The 21077-nt window shown below is 35.0% G+C and overlaps 1 protein-coding gene across 1 annotated transcript in view; it reads left to right on the top strand.

Annotated features, from left to right (window-relative positions):
• PCDH15 (protocadherin related 15) overlaps positions 1–21077 on the top strand; it is a 1001489-nt gene that overhangs the window by 689949 nt on the left and 290463 nt on the right. The window contains exons 16-17 of the mRNA XM_066348814.1: positions 6609–6688; positions 17811–17904. Coding sequence (XP_066204911.1) covers positions 6609–6688; positions 17811–17904 — 174 coding nt within the window. The remainder of the gene's footprint in view (positions 1–6608; positions 6689–17810; positions 17905–21077) is intronic.

Genomic DNA, 21077 nt, shown 5'->3' with positions numbered 1-21077 from the left:
GCCGAATTCACTAAATCTTACTAAGAATGTATCTATATATATAAAAAGATAACTTTTTTTGTTGTTCTTTTTGACATCTCTTTTTTACAAATTCTAAAAAGCATAACTCAAAAAATGAAACATAAAAATGTGTTTTAATGTCAATAAATTTAATTTGGTAGTATTTATTTTGCTTAATTACCATAAAAGCATGCTTGGACTTTATATTTTTTTCTTTAATATTTGACTTAATTATTATAACTTATTTTGTATATAGTGCATCTACAATTATTTGTAGGATTTTAAATGCACCCCAACTTCAAAAAGTTTGAGAACCAGTCTTAAGGTATTCTCATATATTACAGTAGCATTTTAGATTAGTTGCAGTTCCAAGTTTCAGATCTGTTATATTTGCATACTTTTTAGAAAATTGAATAAACTGACTTTTTACCTTAATAAACTGATTTCAAAAAGGAAATTTTATAGCAGAATTATAAGTGGCAAAAACACTCTTTTCCACAAAAGGTATACATTAATTCATATTAAATTATACTAAAAAAACATTAACATTTTGTCAAAGGGCCAAGAATTTTTTTTTATTTATTCATTTTTTTAGAGAGGAGAGAAAGAGAGAGACGGAGAGAGAGACAGAGAGAGAGAGAAGGGGGAGGAGCTGGAAGCATCAACTCCCATATGTGCCTTGACCAGGCAAGCCCAGGGTTTCGAACCGGCAATCTCAGCATTTCCAGGTTGACAGTTTATCCACTGCGCCACCACAGGTCAGGCCCAGGGCCAAGAATTTCACCCCAGGAGTGCCCACACACATTTTTGGAAACTCTGCTGTATTGAACTGACAACTACAATACTTGCTCTCAAATAGTTTAATAACATAAATCAGAATTTGTTTGCCTAAATGAGAAAAGAAAAGATTATCTATGTCTGTTGATATTTATCTACTTTAGAATTCCTAAGGGCAAGAATGTTGTCTAGATGTCCTTTGAAATGTGTAGAATCATTCTGTGTGCATGAAGTACTCTCATTCTACAAGAAAGTATTTGATGGCTGTGTTCATCTTTAACATGAACTGAATATTAGATTAGTGAAGTTTAGTTTTTTTCAAAATACCTATTTACCAGTGTTTAAACACTTTGATTAATACTTTTGTTTCCTGATTGGTGATTCTGAAAAATGGATGACTTATTGAGATGGAGTGATTTATTTGGTTGAGCAGACTAGAAGGAGTAGTTGCTTTGATCTTTAAAGATATTTTTTGTCCTTCAAGCAAAAATAAAAGAAAGCTAGCTTTATCTTAATTCATCATGTTGCTAAACGTGTCAGCAAACCAAAGACTAAATTCCATTGCTGCTAGCTATATCAAAGTGAGCTCCACTCAATCATTTAACGTGAGGTATGTATTAACCTCAGGTTGTTTATCTGAGGCCAAGTAAAACAGGAGCCAGTTGCTACTGTTCAACTCACGAGGCACGTTTCTACCTCAAGGCCTTTTCATTTGCCATGCCCTCTGCCTGGAATACCCTTCCCCACTCTCTCACCTTTCACAAGCATTTAACACATTTTTAAATTTTCCTGATAGCTTTCCTGATAACCTATGTATATGTGAGAACCCTCACTCTGCCCTTTCTATCTGTCTTTCCTGAATTAGTTTATATTTTAGTAGAGCTTACTAGAATCTGAAAATATACATTTTAATTTATTACTTTATTTGTTTGTTTATTTGTCTCCCCTTACAACAATATAAACTACACAAAGGAAGAATTTTTTTTCTATTGTTCACTTTTGAAGCCCCCGTGCTTAACACAGATTAGATGTTCGATAAGTATTTATTGAATTAATGAGTGAAGAATATAGGTGTTATTATGGTTATCTTCATTTTGTCGTTAGGTCTATTGCCTGAGAGGAGATGGCACAGCCAGGGCTGAAAACAGCCTACCCAGTAAACTTTATTATAAGTCCAGGGAAGATGAGTTCTATCATGTTTCTCTTAGACCTTTTTTTTTTATTTTTTACAGAGACAGAGAGAGTCAGAGAGAGGGATAGATAGGGACAGACAGACATTAACAGAGAGAGATGAGAAGCATCAATCATTAGTTTTTCTTCACAACACCTTAGTTGTTCATTGATTGCTTTCTCATATGTGCCTTGACCATGGGGCTACAGCAGACTGAGTAACCCCTTGCTCAAGCCAGCGACCTTGGGTCCAAGCTGGTGAGCTTTTTTGCTCAAACCAGATGAGCTGGCGACCTTGGGGTCTCAAACCTGGGTCCTCCGCATCCCAGTCCAATGCTCTATCCACTGCGCCACCGCCTGGTCAGGTCCTCTTAGACCTTTAATAAAAGGCTAAGATTTGATCTTAGGATAAAAATTAAAATGTAGGAAGTGGTTTTATTTTGAAGATGAGTAATTTTTATGTTATATTATGAAAATATAAAAAAAAGCACAGAAAAATTAACTCTGTTACACTGTTTTTTTTAAAGATAAAACAGTTAATATTATCTCTAACTAAAAAAGGTGTATCTTCTAGTTAAGTAAATTATGAAGAACTCTGATTGGAATGGTGTCAGAAAAAGTAATATAACTGAAATATTATGTATTTCTCATTTACTTATAAGATTATTATAAGGCTTAAATGAGAAAAGGGATGAAATATAGTTTCTAATTTTAATTTAAAGATACACTATTAGATATCATATATAGATTTCTGCCCATCATTTAGAGAATGCTCACTACAGTCAAAATTAGAAAAGAAAATCTAATAATTTTACAAACATAAGTTTGCAATATAGGCATAACCTCATATAAGAAAGAAGTAGGGAAATTATTGACTCTTAAAAGCCTAAGATATTTAAATAGTGAAACAAAACAAAAAATATATTAAAGTCTCTCTGTGGTGAAAGTAGTTAATTTGGCTAAAAATAATTAAACTCCTCTAAGAATCCTTCTCTACTACTGTATTATTTTTGTAACATAATAAATTAACAACTTATACACATAAAATGGCATCACATTCACAGTAATCTTGTCCTATAAAAGTAATATTAAATATTAGAGTAGATTACATTGCAAAAAAGAGTCAAACTTAGTCTGGAATTAAAATTATTTGCAAAAAGCTACCTTGCTTCAGAATCTAATTCCTCTGGGATTTATAGAAACACAAAATAATAATTTGACTCTCTCTCTAAAATAAAACATACCAATGAACAAACAAAAAAATAACAATACATATAACAGCTAAAAATGAATGAAAGAGAAAACCAAAAGAAACAGTTTAATGTGAGTTTATTTATTTATTTTTTTAGTGAAGAGTGAAAGAAGGAAAGATATAGAGTGGGGAGCAGGAGCATCACCTCTCATATGTGCCTTAAACCAGGTAAACCCAGGGATTCGAACAGGTGACCTCAGCATTCCAGGTCGACGCTTTATCAACTGCGTCACCAGAGGTCAGCCTAATGTGAGTGTTTTAATGATAAAATACAGTCTCCAGGTATAGCATAATTCTGTCCTTCAAAAAGTTAATTATTATTATTTGCAGTTTCATTTTATCTCTTATTTTTTGCTAATGCCTTTCTGACAAATAAACAACAAGGAGAATATCAAGCTGCTACTATCAAACTCATTTTGTATGCTTTTAAAAAATTTTTTTACTCTTTACTCTAAAATTTTTATTGAAATTAGTTTAATGAAATTAAAAATTTTAAATCAAGATTTAAATGGAATGTTTTGAAGATATTACTGTAGGGAGTTTGCTGTTTCATTGTATCTCATTATTTTACTTTACTCAATTGTGTGTGTGTGTATGTTTACCCGAAAGAAATAAAATCTTGGCTTGGAATAAGATTTTTGTCATTTTGAAAGCTTAATTGGAAATTGACTGCAATGAGGGTGCAAGGGAGAAGGCAGCGCTACTGGTAAGATGTCTACAGCCATAATGCATGAGGAAGGTGGTTTTAAGGAAGGAGTTCAGATACATCCAGATACTGCTGTATCTGATGGGTTACACTGGGGAGTTAGAACAGTAAGTTAAGGTCAAGGTATTAAGTCTGAGCAGGTAGGAAGATGTAGTTGCTGATACTTCCTGAGATAATGAAGACTGAAATCAGCTGATTTTTGTTTTCTTGATAAAGGGGGGAATGCAGGAGAGAGATTAGGATCTGGGATCAGATATGAAATTATTTATTTTACATCTTGCCATTAGCTCATTTTTAATCTTTAGGCCATAAGAATGTCATAGATATTCCGTGCTGTTAGTTTCAAGGTTTGATATTACACTGTACTGAATATGGGCTTGCTCTCTTGTTTTCCGGCTACAAGCACTTTGCATGATTATGTGTGAGCACATGGCAGAAAGCCGTGTGTGTGTGTAGCCTATATAAGGATGCAGGTACTTTCCTTTGGAGGTGGTTTTCCTGATAACTTGCCTGTCATTGAGAGACTACAATGTACGAGAATGGCCCAATGCCTTTCAGCTCCATGTTTCTTCTTTGGTCTGCCTGAATCCAATGTCCACTGTCATTATACCTGCTGTATTGGGCAGGATTCAGTTCAGGGTATGGAGATGGCAGCACCCTTGAAGAGTGGGATAGAGGAGTGGCTGTTCTTAAGCATGTGGTTCCCCGTGGCTACCCTGTCGGGGGCTGTGAACAGGGTGTTCTTTTACAGTTCTGGAAGTACCTAAAGCTCTCTTCCAAAGGTTGTGCATGTCTGGCAGAGTGCCAAACTTTACCAGGGGTAAAGAGGCAATGGCAATCATATACTGAGTTTCAGCAGATCCTCTGGGTACTGGGTATGAGAAATGCTGTTTACCACCTGTGGTCCCATAGGCTAAATGAGGAAGTTTTTATTGCAAGGATGAGAAGCCTTATTCTCAGGAGCAAGGTATCCACACGTTTTAGGTCACTGGTGTCTATGTTGGGCCCCTATATTGGGCAGCCCATCAGTGCTGTTACACAGACATAGCAGATTTGGGAGAGGCAGAAGCAGTGCAGTACTGTAAGGCTGTGCGTGTTACTGCCCGTGTTCCCCACTGCCCCAACAAACTAGAGAAATGGGCCTGTAAAGGTTACCTGAACACAAATATGGGTAGCTTTGATTATGGCCAGGGAAGATAAGAGAAATTAGATGGCAGGTCTAATAAAATCCTTTTAGAGCTTTGTTGGCAGCTTAGGCTGGAATAGAAGTTGGCGTTCACGTCACATGGTGGCAAAATTACATGTTGGAGGCAGCTAACAAGAAAACTGTTGATGTCCCTACCTCACAGATGCAAGATTATATATTGGAGGCAGCAGAGGGGCAGGAGGATTCCCAAACCCCATTGTTCCAGTTTGAATAGGGAGAGGGCTGAGGAACCTGTCTAATGACAATGGGCAGGGACCATTGGTCCCTGTGGAATTGACAATCCATTAGTCCCCTTCTAATGTGTAGCAGGCATTGCCCTTAGAACTGTCTAGGTGACTCAGGCCTTGGACATGTTTGAATCTACCAGGTCCTGTGAGCTTGACATTTATGTGACTTCTGAGGGGTTTGGACGGGTCATGTGGCAACTAACAGAGCACTTATGGAAAGGCTCTGAGGTCCACATGAAAGAGTTCTTTGGCTAGTTGCCTGTAATGAACCTTTACCTTGGATGATTTGCACAGACACCTGGGTTCTTATTGAGGACTAATTACTGAGCGGTAAAATGGACTCTTGAAACAGGAATTATGACAAGAGGGGGTCTGACTCCCTTGCTGGGTGTCCATGCCTCTTATAGACAGTAATGAGAGTCTCCAATTGGGGGACGGTTCCTGTGGAGGCCCTTCTGCACTGCGCAACTGCTTCTATCCAGTTGCAGAGATGCAAGAAGGACACCTGACTCAAGCTGGGCTTTGGATGGCAGGCCTATGGGCTCCTGCCTGCCCCAACGGCCCTCTCTAAAGGCCAGTGACTTCAGTGAACATGGCCCCGGACTGTACAGGTCTTCCACCTACAATGGGTGACCTTGATGGCACCATGGCATAAAGGGCTAGAGGTGGGCTTCTACTTAACTCCCTGGGCAACTGTAACCTGGCCGTCTAAAGTAGAAGTGTATTATCACTTGAGTGCTCGGGGGACATTATTGTGAAGCAGTATAGCTTGTGCCTTAGTAGTCTATTGCTGTAGTCTCTACTGTTTCTGTGAAATGTGTATGTAAAATACTTCACTCCTCACACAGGGACCGTTGTGGAAGATCCTGTCATGGTGATTATAAAGCAAGCAACCCTAAAGGGATATAGAGTGTAGGGAAAACAGCTATGGTTAAGCTTGCCCACTTGTTTTTCGGCTGCAAGCACTTTGTATTATTGGTACATGAGCACGTGGCATAAAACCACATGTGTGTGTAGCCTATATAAGGCTATAGGTCCTTTCCCTCAGGGGTGGTTTTACTGCTTGCTCATCTGCTTTTGCAAATGTCCAATAAACAGGAATGGCCCAATGCCTTTCAACTCTGTACTTCTTCTGTGGTCAGCCCAAATCCAATGTGAACCTGCCTGACCTCAACCACTAGCATAGTGGGCAATTCAGACCAGCATGAAACTGGCAATGCATGAGACATACCAGTTACATGTTAATTGAATAATATTTTCTCTCTGAAGGCAACCGATCGAGAGGGAGACCCGATTACATATGCTATTGAGAAGGGAGATCCTCAGCGAGTTTTCAATCTTTCAGAAACGTAAGTTAAAAATGATTTCTGAATTTATTTCTTTTTCTTTTTAAAATGTTAAACAATGTACTGGTAGTATGAAAACAAACTTCTAATCAGAGACTTTCAGCTGTTTATAGTTTTACATTTTCTTCTATGCTTGTTAATGCAAAGTTGGAGGAGTAATTCTGAATCCAGAGATTTTACCCAGGAGACTATTTATTTATTATAAAGATTTTTACTAGGTAAAATTCATTGAGGTAGAAACATTTCATTTACAGGCATAACCTAGGATTAATTAGATTCCTTTAAAGTTGTCAGCTTCACATAATAACAAGGACATTTCTACAAAGAATAACTTGGCACTGAATTGTTTATTCAAAGGAAATTTTGTAAGACAAAGTATAATTCAAACACATTTAAAATCCATCAATCAACTTTAGAATAATGTCAGTATATTTTAAAAACGTTAATGTAAACATATGGTATATTCATGTTAAGTTGCTTTGGGGGCTATATAAGTATCATTGAACTCACCTCTTATCAAAGATAATGTTAATCGTAACTATTGAGAAGACTAGGAACAGGCATTAGGAAATAATTGAGGTTTGCAAAGATGTTATTTGCTTCCTTCCATAGCTGCAAAGTAGCTGTTCTGATGTCACATGTGTCTGACTGGACAATCAAGAACTGTATTTGCTACCTGTCTGAAGTTTTCTGTGTGGATGTGAGAGGTGTTATTTCCTGAAAGAATGGAAACCTAAAATTAGTCTATGATTAGAAAATAAAAAAATTAGCAAATGATCTAGACCAGGGGTCTCAAACTCAACTCAGCATGTGGGCCGCAGAGCAAGATCATAGCCGTTCGGCGGGCCGCACTAGGTCTACAAAAGGCAACTGTTACGCAACACTTTTCAGTGTCACAAAACGACCAGAAACTGTAGTTCGCATCACAACTGCTGTTAACTAAACTAATATCTAGCTAGGATGCTAGAGAAATGAAAAATACAAGTAGGCCCCTAGACTTACTTAATTTTACCCAAAATATTTTGAACTTCGTGGATTAGTGTGAGGGCCACACAAAATTGTTTGGCAGGTCGCATGCGGCCCGTGGGCCGTGAGTTTGAGACCCCTGATCTAGACATTGCTTTAGTCTCAGAAACATGGTACATAATGTCAAATCAAGGGAACCATGCGTGGTCACTGGTTTTTGTGAGGAACAGCTACAATTTCACATTGAACAGGATGTTACAACCATAAATTAATATGCCTGGGCACTGAACATACAAGACTTTTAGATTTCACAGATGAATAAACTTCCATTTAAAAATGGAAAGAGTTAAATGTTTTCAATTTTCCCCCATAGGTACATACAAATCATAAATTAATTATAATTTACACTCATCATAATAAAGAAAAAAATTTTAAAGGGACAGTTTAACAATTATCAAGCCTGTGTAATACTATTATAAGAATAGATGTATAGATTACTAGGATAAACTTAAGGGTCCAGAAATAACTCCTAACATTTATGGCCAATTGATTTCCAAAAACAAAGGGCCAAGACAATCCAATCAAGAAAGAATAATCTCTTCAGCAAATGAAGCTGAAACAACATGCAAAAGAATTAGGTTGCATCTTTACCTCATACTATTTACAAAAATTAACTCAAAATTGATAGACCTGAACATATGAGATAAAATCATATAACTTTTATAAGAAAATACAGAAGTAAAACTTTACGGTTTGGATTAAGCAATGCTTTCTTAGATATGCCACAAAAAAGCACAAATGATTAATGAGAAAACTGGTAAGTTAGAGTTCATCACAATTTGAAAATAAAAAGTGCTTTAAAGTACATATACCATCAAGACCTGACCTGTGGTGGCACAGTGGATAAAGCATTGACCTGTGATACTGAGGTTTCCGGTTCAAAACCCTGGGCCTTCCTGGTCAAGGCAAATATGGGAGTTGATGTTTCCTGTTCTTCCCTCCCTTCTCTTTCTCTCTCCTCTCTAAAATAAATGAAATCTAAAAAATAAAATAATAATAATAATAATAAAGTACACCATCAAGGCCCTGGCCGGTTGGCTCAGTGGTAGAGCATCAGCCTGGCGTGCAGGAGTCCTGGGTTCGATTCCCGGCCAGGGCACACAGGAGAAACAACCATCTGCTTCTCTACCCCTCCCCCTCTCCTTCCTCTCTGTCTCTCTCTTCCCCTCCTGCAGCCGAGGCTCCATTGGAACAAAGTTGGCCCGGGTGCTGAGGATGGCTCTTTGGCCTCTGCCTCAGGTGCTAGAATGGCCCTGGATGCAACAGAGCAACATCCCAGATGGGAAGAGCATCGCACCCTGGTGGGCGTGCTGGGTGGGTCCCAGTTGGGCGCATGTGGGAGTCTGTCTGACTGCCTCCCCGTTTCCAACTTCAGAAAAAATACAAAAAAAAAAGAAAAATAAGGTACACCATCAAGAAAGTAAGACAACAGACAGATTGAAAAAAGTATTTTCAGATAATGTATATGATAAGGGACATATATTAAGAATATATAAAAACTATTAAAACTCAAAAATAAACAGAATTCATCAAAATAAAAATAAATAATAATTTGAATAAAATTTTTCCAAAGAAGTTATATGAGTGACCAATAAACAAAAACAAATATGCTCATAATGAATTAATGCAATTATAATCATGAAGTACCATATCACATACACTTAAAATAGCTATAATAAAAAGGAAAGAAAATAACAAGTGTGAATGAGAATGTAAAAATATCAGAATATTCATATATTTCTGGTGAAATAAAAATAGTGTACTCTGCCCTGGCCAAGTAGCTCAGTTAGTTAGAGTGCTATCCTTATATGCTAGGGTTGTTGGTTCAATCCCCGGTCAGGACATGTATAAGAATCAACCAATGAATGCATTAATAGTTGAAAGAAAAATCAATGTCTCTCTTTCTTTCTTACCCTCTCTTTCTCTCTCCCTCTCTAAAAGTAATACATTAAAATAGAATAAAATAAGAAAATTCAAAAATAAATTGTTCACTCTGGAAAACAATATTTTATTACTTCTAAATGGTAAACATGTAGTTATCACATAACCCAGCCATTTCACTCATATCTACTCAAGAAAAATGCAAGCATACATTCATATAAAAAGTTGCACAAAAAATATTTATAACAAAATTATTTACAATAGCAAAATATACAAATAACCCAAATGGCTGTTTACAGATGACTAGATTAACAAAATGTGTATCCACACAATGGAATATTATCCGTCAATAAAAGAGAATGAAACACTAAAACATGATACAACATGGAAGAAATTTAAAGACATTACACTAAGTAAAAGAAGTCATTCACAAAACCACATATGATATGATTCAATTTGTATTAATGTCCAGAATAGGCATTATAGGCACTATAGAGACAAAAATGTAGACTAGTATTTGCCTGAGGCTGAGATGGGGCAAAAAGGAGAGAGACTAATAATGGATACAGTGATGACAATATTCTAAAATTGATTGTGGTGATGGTTGAACAACTCTGAAAATATGTTAAAATGTATTGAATTGCACATCTAAATGAGTGCAAATCATGTCATGATATGTGAGTTATATGTAAATAAAACTGTTAAAAATGAGAGAAAGAGAACAGTCTTCACTGTTTTTACCTTCCCTGGTTAAAAAACAAAACAAAACAAAACAAAAAACAACAACAACAACAACAAAAAAAAACCCAGAAAAAGCAGGAAGCCCAGGTCTTTCTTATTCTCTCTGTAAGAAATTTACATCCTTGTATTTTTTCTTTAATGCTGAAGGATTTTCCAGCTGCTGCTTGTGAAATATGATGAGCCACTAATTTTACAAAATAAAGTTTTCATTTGTTGTGCTACCCTAGCAACCATTTCTCTTCTACTTCTCTCATCTCTGCTTTAAAACCTAGCTGAAGTCACGAAAGTTTTTTCTATGTGGCTATATTCATTTTGACATCAAATTTAACATTTTTTGTTTATTGCAGTTTGAATTTTATGATTACATTTGTGATTAACATATACAGAAGATGATATACACTTTTTTCTATCATTTCTATTTTCTTTTTATTTAGAAAATAAAATTGAATAGGGTGACATTGATCAATAAGAGTACATAGGTTTCAGGTAAAAATCTCTATAGCATTTAAACTGTTGATTGTGTTGTGTATCCATCATCCAAGTCAAATCATTCTTAATCACCATATATTTGTCCCTCTTTATTCCTCTCTTCCACAAGCCCCTCCCTCAATAACCACTTCACTTGTATCTTTGTCCATTAGTCTCAGTTTTATATCCCACCTATGTGTGAAATCATATAGTTCTTAGCTTTTTCTGATTTACTTATTTCACTCAGTATAAAATCTCAGGGTCCATCCATGTTGTTGTAAATGGTAATATGTCATCATTTCTTAATGCTAATTAGTATTCCATTGTATAGATGTACCACAACTTCTTTTTCCAATCCTCTATCAAAGGACACCTTGGTTGTTTCCATGTCTTGGTCACTGTGAATAATGCTGCAATGAGCATGGGAGTGCATATGCTTTATGTACCAATGTTTTTGAGTTTTTTGCATAGATACCCAGTTGAGAGATTGCTGGGTTATATAGTAGTTTTATTCTTAGTTTTTTGTGGAACCACCATACTTTCTTACATAATGGCTATACCCTTTTACATTCTCACCAGCAGTGAGTGAGTGTTTCCTTTTCTACAAAGCTTTTCCAACACTTGGTGTTACCTGTCATGTTAAGAACAGCCAATCTAACAGGTGTGAGGTGGTATCTTATTGTAGTTTTGATTTGCATATCTCTGATAGCTAGTGAAGATGACCACTTTTTTATGTATCTGTTGGCCACTTATATGTCTTCTCTGAAGAAAAATCTGTTCATGTTCTCTCCCCATTTTTAAGTTGGATCGTTTGCTTCTTTGTTGCTGAGCCTTGTGAGTTCTTTATACATTTTGAGTATTAAGCCCTTATCAGAGCTGTTGTTTACATATATCATCTCCACTTGTTTTGCTGCCTTTCTGTTTTTTTTGTTAGTTTCTTTTGCTGTGCACAAGCTTTTTAGTTTGACATAGTCCCATTCACTTTATATTTGCCTTTAGTTCCTTTGGCTTTGGGGTCAAATCAGTAGTGGGATTCATCTGTTTAGTATCAGTTTGGCAGAACTGATATCTAATTTTTTGTTGAGTTTGGTGAACCAGTGTTAAAATGGCACTTTTAATCAGGTTATCTCTAAGGTGGTGCCTGGGCAGCCTCCCAAAGTAGAAATCACAAATTTACATTCCTTATTTTTTTTTTTTAGCATTCATCTGTGCAACAGCATATTCTAGGCACCAATAGTAATGTTCATTCCACCCATAGGTGAAAAAAAAAATTGCAAGTGAGGATGCCAATCACAAAGCAATATGGAAATATCTTAAATAACAATTTTATTGTCTTTTGTCAGGTATTATTTAATATTTATTCATTAATACTTTAATTTAGTTTTGTGTACCTCTTTTATTGTTCTTATTTAAGTATTTAGTGTGTGAAATAATAAACTACCTTTAAGTATATCGGGGGTTTTTTACACTTAAAACGATCATTACATTAGAGACCCAGTTGTTAAATTATTTAAGTCCCACCACTGGGTCAGATCCATAAATTGTTCTCTGGCCAAGGTCCATAGGTTTAGTACCTTTGTTTTCTTCTATGTAATTTATTATTTCAGATCAGTTAGGTTGGTAATACATTTGAGTTAATTTCTGTGCAGGGGGACAAACTGTAGTCAAATTTATTCTTTTGCATGTAGCTTTCCAATTTTCCCAGAACCATTATTGAAGAGGATCTACTTTCAAAATCTATACACAAATTAATATACTTTTTGCACCCTATACTCTGCCACCTTAGTTTATGACACAACCATCTATTCTTTAAACTGCAACCAATATCTAAATGCTTCTATGAGTTGGTGTTTGTGAAACAGTAATTACTATTTGGTGTGAAATGTCATATTAAACTTGAAGCAATTGCACATTTTAAAGTATACTCTAACCTCTATAATTATTATTGTAAGGCCTAAAATATGATGCTGAAAAGCAATATGATAAATATGTCACTTACAAGCCTCCAACACTTGTAAGTATAAATGATGTTAATCTGCAACTAGCAGAATGTATTAAAAAGTTAAAGGAAGCATAGAATACAAAGCATGAATCCTGTGAGATAATCTTTGTTAGTCCAAAATGCTGTGGCTATAATATATCCTAATAAGCAAAACCATTTGGGAAAATGGTTACTTATAGAAGCAGGTTTTAAGTGCTAGTTTATTTGGAAGTAAATAGCCTCTAGTACTTTTTATTTGCATTGTCTAAACAACTTTTGAACACTGTATCTTATGGTTAGGCAATCCAACTCATGGTCTGAAAGAGCTTAATTTTGTCAAGCACAGTACATTTTAAGAATAATACTTATTGTAATTCTGTTTAATATAATTAATGTAATTGAGTTGAAATTTAGATAACATAAATTAAGCATTTTAAAGTTAAGAACTCAATGGCATTTAGCAGAATCGCAATGTGTTCAATTACCAATTCATCTACATTTAAATTTTTCATCATTACCAAAAGAACACCCCAAGCCTCTTAAGCAATTGCTCCCTACTAACCCTTTCCTTAGCCCTTGGCAACCAGCAGTCTGTGTTTTGTCTCTCTAGATTTATCTATTCTGAATATTTCATATAATAAAATGACACAGTATGTTAACTTTTGTGTCTGTTTTTTTTTTCAATAAGCCTTATGTTTTGCTATTAACCCATGTTGAAGCATGTATCAGTACTTCATTCCTCTTGATAGCTACATAATATTCCATTGTATACATATATAATAATTTGTTTATCCATTCATAAGTTAATGGACATTTGGACTCTATTTCTGGGTTTCAGCAATTGTGAATACTGCTACTATGTACATATTTATATGCATGTATCAAAGCATCTATTTTCAATTCCTTTGACTACATACCGAGAATTGGAATTGCATAGTCATATTTTCATTCTATGTCTACCTTTTAGGAACTGCCAAACTGTTTCCACAGTGATTGAACCATTTTTCATTCCCACCAGCAATGTGCAAGGTTATGAATTTCTCCACATTATTTTCCCATTTTTTTGTATGGTTTTGTTAATAATGGCTGCCCTAGTGGGTGTAAAGTGGTATTTCATTGTAGTTCTGATTTGTATTTTTTTGATGACTAATGATGTTAAACATCTTTCATGTGCTTGTTTGCCATTTGTATATGTTTTTGGAGAAATATTTATTCAAGTCCATTGCCTATTTTTTAGTTGGAGTGTTTGTCTTTTTGTTGTTGAGTTGTGAGAATTCCTTGTGTATTTTGGGAACCAAATTCTTAATTAGATATGTGTTCTCCTATTTTGTAGTTTTTCACTTTATTGATAATGTGTTTTAATTTACAAAATTTTTATTTTTATGAAGTCCAATATGTCTATTTTTTCTTTGGCTGCTCATACTTTTGATGTCATATTTAAATATCCGTTGTCAAATCTAGAATCATTAAGATTTTCTCCTATGTTTTTGTCTAAGGGTTTTATGGTTTGAATATTTATATATAAATTGTTGTTCATTTTTTACTTAATCTTCACATATGGTATAAGATAGTCCAATTTCATAGTTTTACAATTTCCAATTGTCCCAGGACCATTTGTTGAAGAGACAATTCTTTCCCTATTAAATGATCTTGGCATCTTTGTTCAAATCAATTGGTCACAGATGTATGAGTTTATTTCTGGGCTGTTGATTTCATCTATTCCATGGTACCATATATACTTTGAATGTCTTAATTTCTCAATAAACTTTCTACCCAGTTTCCCTCTGAAGGCTTTCAGAGCTCTAATATATGCCTTAACTATAATTGATCTTTTGCCTCAGGTGGCTTCAGGTTTCTAGTTTTCTTACAATGTTTTCCAGAAATACCCATGACATTTCTACCTTGAGAGAGTACTTATTTAGGCAAAATAAAGACAAGCCCAAGTATTATATCTTCTGACAGCCTTCAGATTAGTTGAAATAGACCAGCACAATTTGGGGAGGAATAAAGATAGTTCTGGCCCCTCCAGAAACAGCACCAGAGTGTCACGGTGCGAATACTGACTGCCAGCTTCAAGACCACACCAAGACAGGGATGGTGCGACAGGACGAGTTAAAATGTCACAAACTTTTCTGACATTTTAAACTTGCCTTTTTTTTATTCTGCCTTTATTTGGTTACTGTCAACTTTTGACTGTTCTATGGAGTTCTTTCAAAGTTGGTTCTGAGCCTTTCTGCTTTATTTTTCAATGTTTTTGCAGAGATTTAACCTACTTAACCATTTTTACTGACATTCTTCTGCAATACATTTTTAATCCTGTTAAATTTAAGTGGCACTATTTTTTTATTTTTTTTTTAGGGAGAGAAAGAAGGACAGACAGGGACAGACAGATAGGAAGGGTGATATGAGAAGCATCAATTCTTTGTTGCAATTTCTTGTTCATTGACTGCTTTCTCATATGTACCTGGACCTGGGGGCTCCAGCAGAGCGAGTGACCCTTTGCTCAAGCTAGTGACCTTGGGCTCAAGCCAACAATCATGGGGTCAAATCTATGATTTCACAAGCTGGCAACCTTAGGGTTCCAAACTTGGGTCCTTAGCATCCCAGGCTAATGCTCTATCCACTATGCCACCACCTGGTCTGGCTAAGTGGCACTATTATTAATGTATCATCAGGAGTGATTCTTACATATTTTTAATATACTTACAAGTTTATTGCATTCATAAGTGTAGCTCAATGTATTCTGCTCTATAATATAAATTCTAATGCTCTCTGCCAGTTATTTCTGGAATTTCATGAAAGGATGTTGTGTGTACCAATTAACTAGTCTTTCTACAATGAATACCAAAATATCCTGTCCAAAATATCCTGTTCACTTTCTACTATACTGGGACATAGGCTTTTATTATCTTAAGCAAAGGACTATCTCCTTGTAATCACCAGCCCATAAAAAAATTAGCTGTTTATATATTATGTGGCTCTATGTGAAAATAATATATAAAAGTCTAATGATTTTCTAACTAACTGTACAGGAAAGAATATAAAGTCTTTCATTGTGTTATGGCTAGGCTTTCAGATTTCTTGTTTAATTGTGAATAAGTCTCAAAAGCAATATATGTGTTACTTTTCTTTTTGAATGTCATTTTAGAATGCGATTATCTGAACCATCTGCTCTGTGGGAAGTTGATCCAAACCTAAGTGTCATGAATTACTCTAGGGATTGGTTCTAAATTATTTTGCTAAACATTTAAATATGTATAAGAAGCAAAATCAGTTTTTTTATACCTGTACCATATATGTAGAACATTTATTAAGTCTATATCAACAACAACAAAATAAAACTGAATAACAGAGACTCTAATTTTTGATTCATTGGCATTGACTTTCTGCATTCAACCATCATATGTAGTGTTAATTGCTTAAATTCCACTATCATGGTAAAAGTAATTCCATTAAAATAAAAGCCTTTAATCAATAAAAAATCATTTTTATTCTTGATAAATATTTTAATGTTTTGTTGTTACTTTACTGTAACCTCTCATCCACAGTAGATGCTTGTGAGGCTTTGTTAAACTGTCACATACAGTGACACAGTGTCACATTTATAATATCTAAGAATAAATGTAGAACTTCTCTCAGAGAGTATAATAAATAACCAAACTGTTATAAAACATATTACACTGGCAAATGGATTTAAATAATTAGAAGCATTTATTCTGAATAGTAAAAAGGTATGAAATAATTTTAAATATATTCCAAGTATGAGAATTTTCCTGAAGGCTGTTTATTTCTCATTATACATAGTTAGTTAAAATAAGAAATGCCTAATTTTCAAAAGAATAGCATAATTTTTTTTTAATTTATTTTTCGAAGCTGGAAATGGGGAGAGACAGTCAGACAGACTTCCGCATGTGCCCGACCGGGAACCACCAGGCACGCCCACCAGGGGCGATGCTCTGCCCACCAGGGGGCTATGCTCTTCCCCTCCGGGGCGTCGCTCTGCCGAGACCAGAGCCACTCTAGCGCCTGGGGCAGAGGCCAAGGAGCCATCCCAAGCCGGGCCATCTTTGCTCCAATGGAACCTCGCTGCGGGAGGGGAAGAGAGAGACAGAGAGGAAGGAGAGGGGGAGGGGTGGAGAAGCAGATGGGCGCTTCTCCTGTGTGCCCTGGCCGGGAATCGAACCCAGGACTTCTGCACGCCAGGCCGACGCTCTAGCACTGAGCCAACCGGCCAGGGCCAAGAATAGCATAATTTTAAAATTGCCAGTGTATTGACAAAAGAGTTTGTTTTATAAATCATAAAATGAAAGAGTAATTACTTATATAATTGTTTTCTTAAGAAAGAATAAAAATATGGATTGTGATTCCTTTTTTGGAAACAATAGTAATATAATTAAATATGGCTATCAATATAAAATAAAAATAAATATTATAAAAAGAACCATAATAACAATAAAAGTTTTAGTAATCTACTGTATATATCCTGATTTTCTATAATAAACTCAATTAATTTGAAATTAGAAAAAATAAATTTTAATCACTAGCATTTGTCAAAGATGAAATTTATATGTTTGCATTTTCATAATGGACACATATGTAACAATGACTTGGAATGGTGACATAGATTATTTATAAGAAACTTTGACCCACAAGATAATTAAACTACTGTATTGGAATTATTACTTTTCAAATAATCACAAACAAGATAGATATCTTTCTTTTTGGAGTGAATTAAGTATATTTGAGGTTTTCTTTTTATTTTTTTTAAGATAAAGAATGAACAATGATCTCATTCAATTTTGTAACTCTTCATTTTTGCTAAGAAGGTCAACAGCCTTAAAAGCCTTTTTTTTTTTTTTTTTTACAATTTTCCATATGAATCCTAAAATTGTATAATACACTTTAAATACTCAAGATGTGTTTGCTAAAGGGGAAAAACATATAAAAAATAGTGCAGGGTAGCAGGAAGACTCCATGTGATAAAATATCTTTTGGTCTTATTTGTTCATTTGTTTTCTCTGTCACTAGTACTGGGATTCTAACCTTAGCAAAACCACTGGACAGGGAGAGCACCGATCGCTACATTCTAATCGTCACTGCGTCTGATGGCAGGCCAGATGGGGTGAGTACTCTCCCTGGAAAGAGTTTTAAAAAGAATATTAAAATAACTGAGATTATCTTTCAGTTTTGGACTTAAAGAATTTATCACTATCATGAACACATGAATTAATATCTTTCTTTTACCTGGAGGAATTACTTATACTTATTTGGAAAAGTATACTTTTTCCTATGGGCTCTTTCAATAATAGATGGACCCTACTCTTAATCTTTATGATATTAAACAACTTTTGACTTGACAGAAGAGATACTTGTTTTTTACATTCTTATCCAATTTATGTGGAGAATAAAACTTAATCTAGTCTAAGAAGGATTTGATTCCATCAGAATCAGCACAGAGCTCTGGGAGTTTCATTATGTTGGAACCTATTTCCTTTAAAGTCACTGTTGTGGGGTAGGGAGTTAGAAGAATAGAATTTGTGGATCAATATCTTGAAGCACTTAGGAAAATGATTTGATTAATTCCACAGGTTATTTATAAGCAACACTCTTGACTAATCTTAGATGATTAAAGTGGTTTAACAACGGTAGAGCGTCGGCCTGGCACGCGGGGGACCTGGGTTCGATTCCCAGCCAGGGCACATAGGAGACACGCCCATTTGCTTCTCCACCCCCCCCTCCTTCCTCTCTGTCTCTCTCTTCCCCTCCCGCAGCCAAGGCTCCATTGGAGCAAAGATGGCCCGGGCACTGGGGATGGCTCCTTGGCCTCTGCCCCAGGCGCTAGAGTGGCTCTAGTCGCGGCAGAGCGACGCCCCGGAGGGGCAGAGCATCGCCCCCTGGTGGGCAGAGCATCTCCCCTGGTGGGCAAAGCGTGGCCTCTGGTGGGCGTGCCGGGTGGATCCCGGTCGGGCGCATGCGGGAGTCTGTCTGACTGTCTCTCCCAGTTTCCAGCTTCAGAAAAATACACACACACAAAAATAATAATAAAATAAAATAAAGTGGTTTAAAAGGGTCCATAAATTTAGAAAAGTTAAATATTATTTTCTCTGCACCTAAACATTAGTCTTCAGGCCCTGGCTGGTTGGTTCAGTGGTAGAATGTCCGCCTGGTGTGTGCAAGTCCCAGGTTTGATTTTCGGTCAGGGCACACAGGAGAAGTGCCCATCTGCTTCTCCACCGTTCCCCCTCTAGCTTCTTTTTATCTCTCTCTTCTCCTCATCTGCAGCTATGGCTCAATTAGAGTGAGATGGCCCCAGGTGCTGAGGATGGCTCCATGGCCTCTGTCTCAGGTGCTAGAGAAAGCTTCTAGTTATAATGGAGCAAGGGCCTCAGATGGGCAAAGCATCATTGTTAGTGGGTTTGCCAGGTGGATCTCCATGCGGGTGCAAGCAGGAGTCTGTCTCTGCCTCCTCTCCTCTTACAAATAAATAAATAAATAAACAAACAAACAAATAAATAAAAATTTAAGAATAAATAAATTGGTGAGTCATTCTGAATTTTTTTCCGTATTCTTCAAATAACCCCAACCACAACCACCACTATTCTGATTTTTAAACATTGTAACATTTTAATTTTTGGCAATATATCATTTGACTAGTTTTTTTACTCTTTGTATGCCACAAGAGTTTTTGGTTTTGTTTTGGTTTGATTTTAATTTTATCAATTGCTTCTTCTAGAAATAATTTTAAATTCGGTATGGCAAAAAGCATCCAGTTCAAGTGGTAACGTATCTCCAGTTTACTTGAAATGATTTCTTTGATATATATGATAAATTACAGAGGGAGCACAGTTATTTGAGGAGGATTGCTGAGAAGATTTGCCATGATAAAAATATATTAAATTTATACCTGGATAGTTTTGCCACCTTAATTAAATTCAGAAAAAATTGAGAGAAATACCTAAATTTAGTAATCACAATCTGACTATTGTAAATTATTTGTCATTTTTCAAACATTAAACAGCTATATAAAAAAAATAATACATACATAACTGTTTTAGTAAATAATGGAATCAATATTAGACACTTAGATATTAGCTGAGTGAAGAAAAAATGAAATCTAAGATTAATTTATATATATCCAATACCTTGATTAATATAGTGTGCCTGTGTTAAATATATGTAACAAAGTTAGTGAGAGTCTTAAGAAGAAAATAATTAAAGAACTTGATTTATGATGAAAATTTAATGGGTAACTTGTCTAGGAAGTAACCGAGGGCGAAATGCTAAATAAGAGGAAGAATTATTCAGCAAAGAGTAAGGGATATAATTAGAGTAAAGTAATATTAATGAGAAGCATTCAGGTCAACCATTAGAATAGAAAAAAATTATAATATATAACTTTGAGATATGTAACATTATAAATCAGAAATTAATGTTAGTACTATTTGCTGGGACCTTTAAAGCCTGGACTTAAAAATAAAATTTGTTATACAGGAGAAAGGATTAAAAACTAATAGTATATTAAAATATCTGACATAGTCTCAATCTACTAATTTTGTTTTTTGTCCACATTAAAACCTAAAAATAAGTTATGGGTTAAAATTAGTGGTTTGGTTCCTTCTAGACCATATTTTTTCAGTTATTTACTTGTATATTTAATTTTCCTTTACTAGGTTATTTAACATTTTTAGTACCTAATATTTTGTTATTCCTATAATCATTAAAGTCTCATTCAGCTTTAATATTATAAACATTTTAACTAGATTTGTTTTATTTTCAAAAGTGGAGTGAGAGTATTGATAAACATTTAGATTTAAAAAAAGCTTCATCTGTAAATTTTATGATTTATATAATTTTATGGATGGACTTACATGTGGGCACATATAGGGGGTTTCTAAAGAAGAAAATGACTAAAAAATAATAATTTTCTCACATTTTTATAACACTTTTTTTAATCTAAACATTTAATCGTTTCCTTTGCAAAGTTATAGTGAAATGAACTATTAACCTTAAAAATCATGGTTCTCAAAAAAAAGTTGTTTAATGAGCACAGTTCCCAGGTGGATGAATATTTTTAAATCAAAATGATTACCAGCAATATGTGTGAAACAAATTGCAAAGATATAATTTGAAAACTTGATCATGAGAAACCTCCTTCCTAACACTTCCAAAAAGAGTTTAAAGAAGAAAGGAGCTAATATTCTCTTGGTCACTGCTAATTTTTGTAGAAAATATTGAGGAAATTTAATCTGACATTCCTACATTTATTTTCATTTTTCTAAATTTAGTGTGTCAATA

The sequence above is a fragment of the Saccopteryx leptura genome, chromosome 9, assembly GCF_036850995.1.
Source record: "Saccopteryx leptura isolate mSacLep1 chromosome 9, mSacLep1_pri_phased_curated, whole genome shotgun sequence".
Classification (NCBI taxonomy): Eukaryota; Metazoa; Chordata; class Mammalia; order Chiroptera; family Emballonuridae; genus Saccopteryx; species Saccopteryx leptura.
The sequence above is the reverse complement of the archived record's forward strand: the minus strand, read 5'-3'. Positions and strand labels throughout refer to the sequence as shown.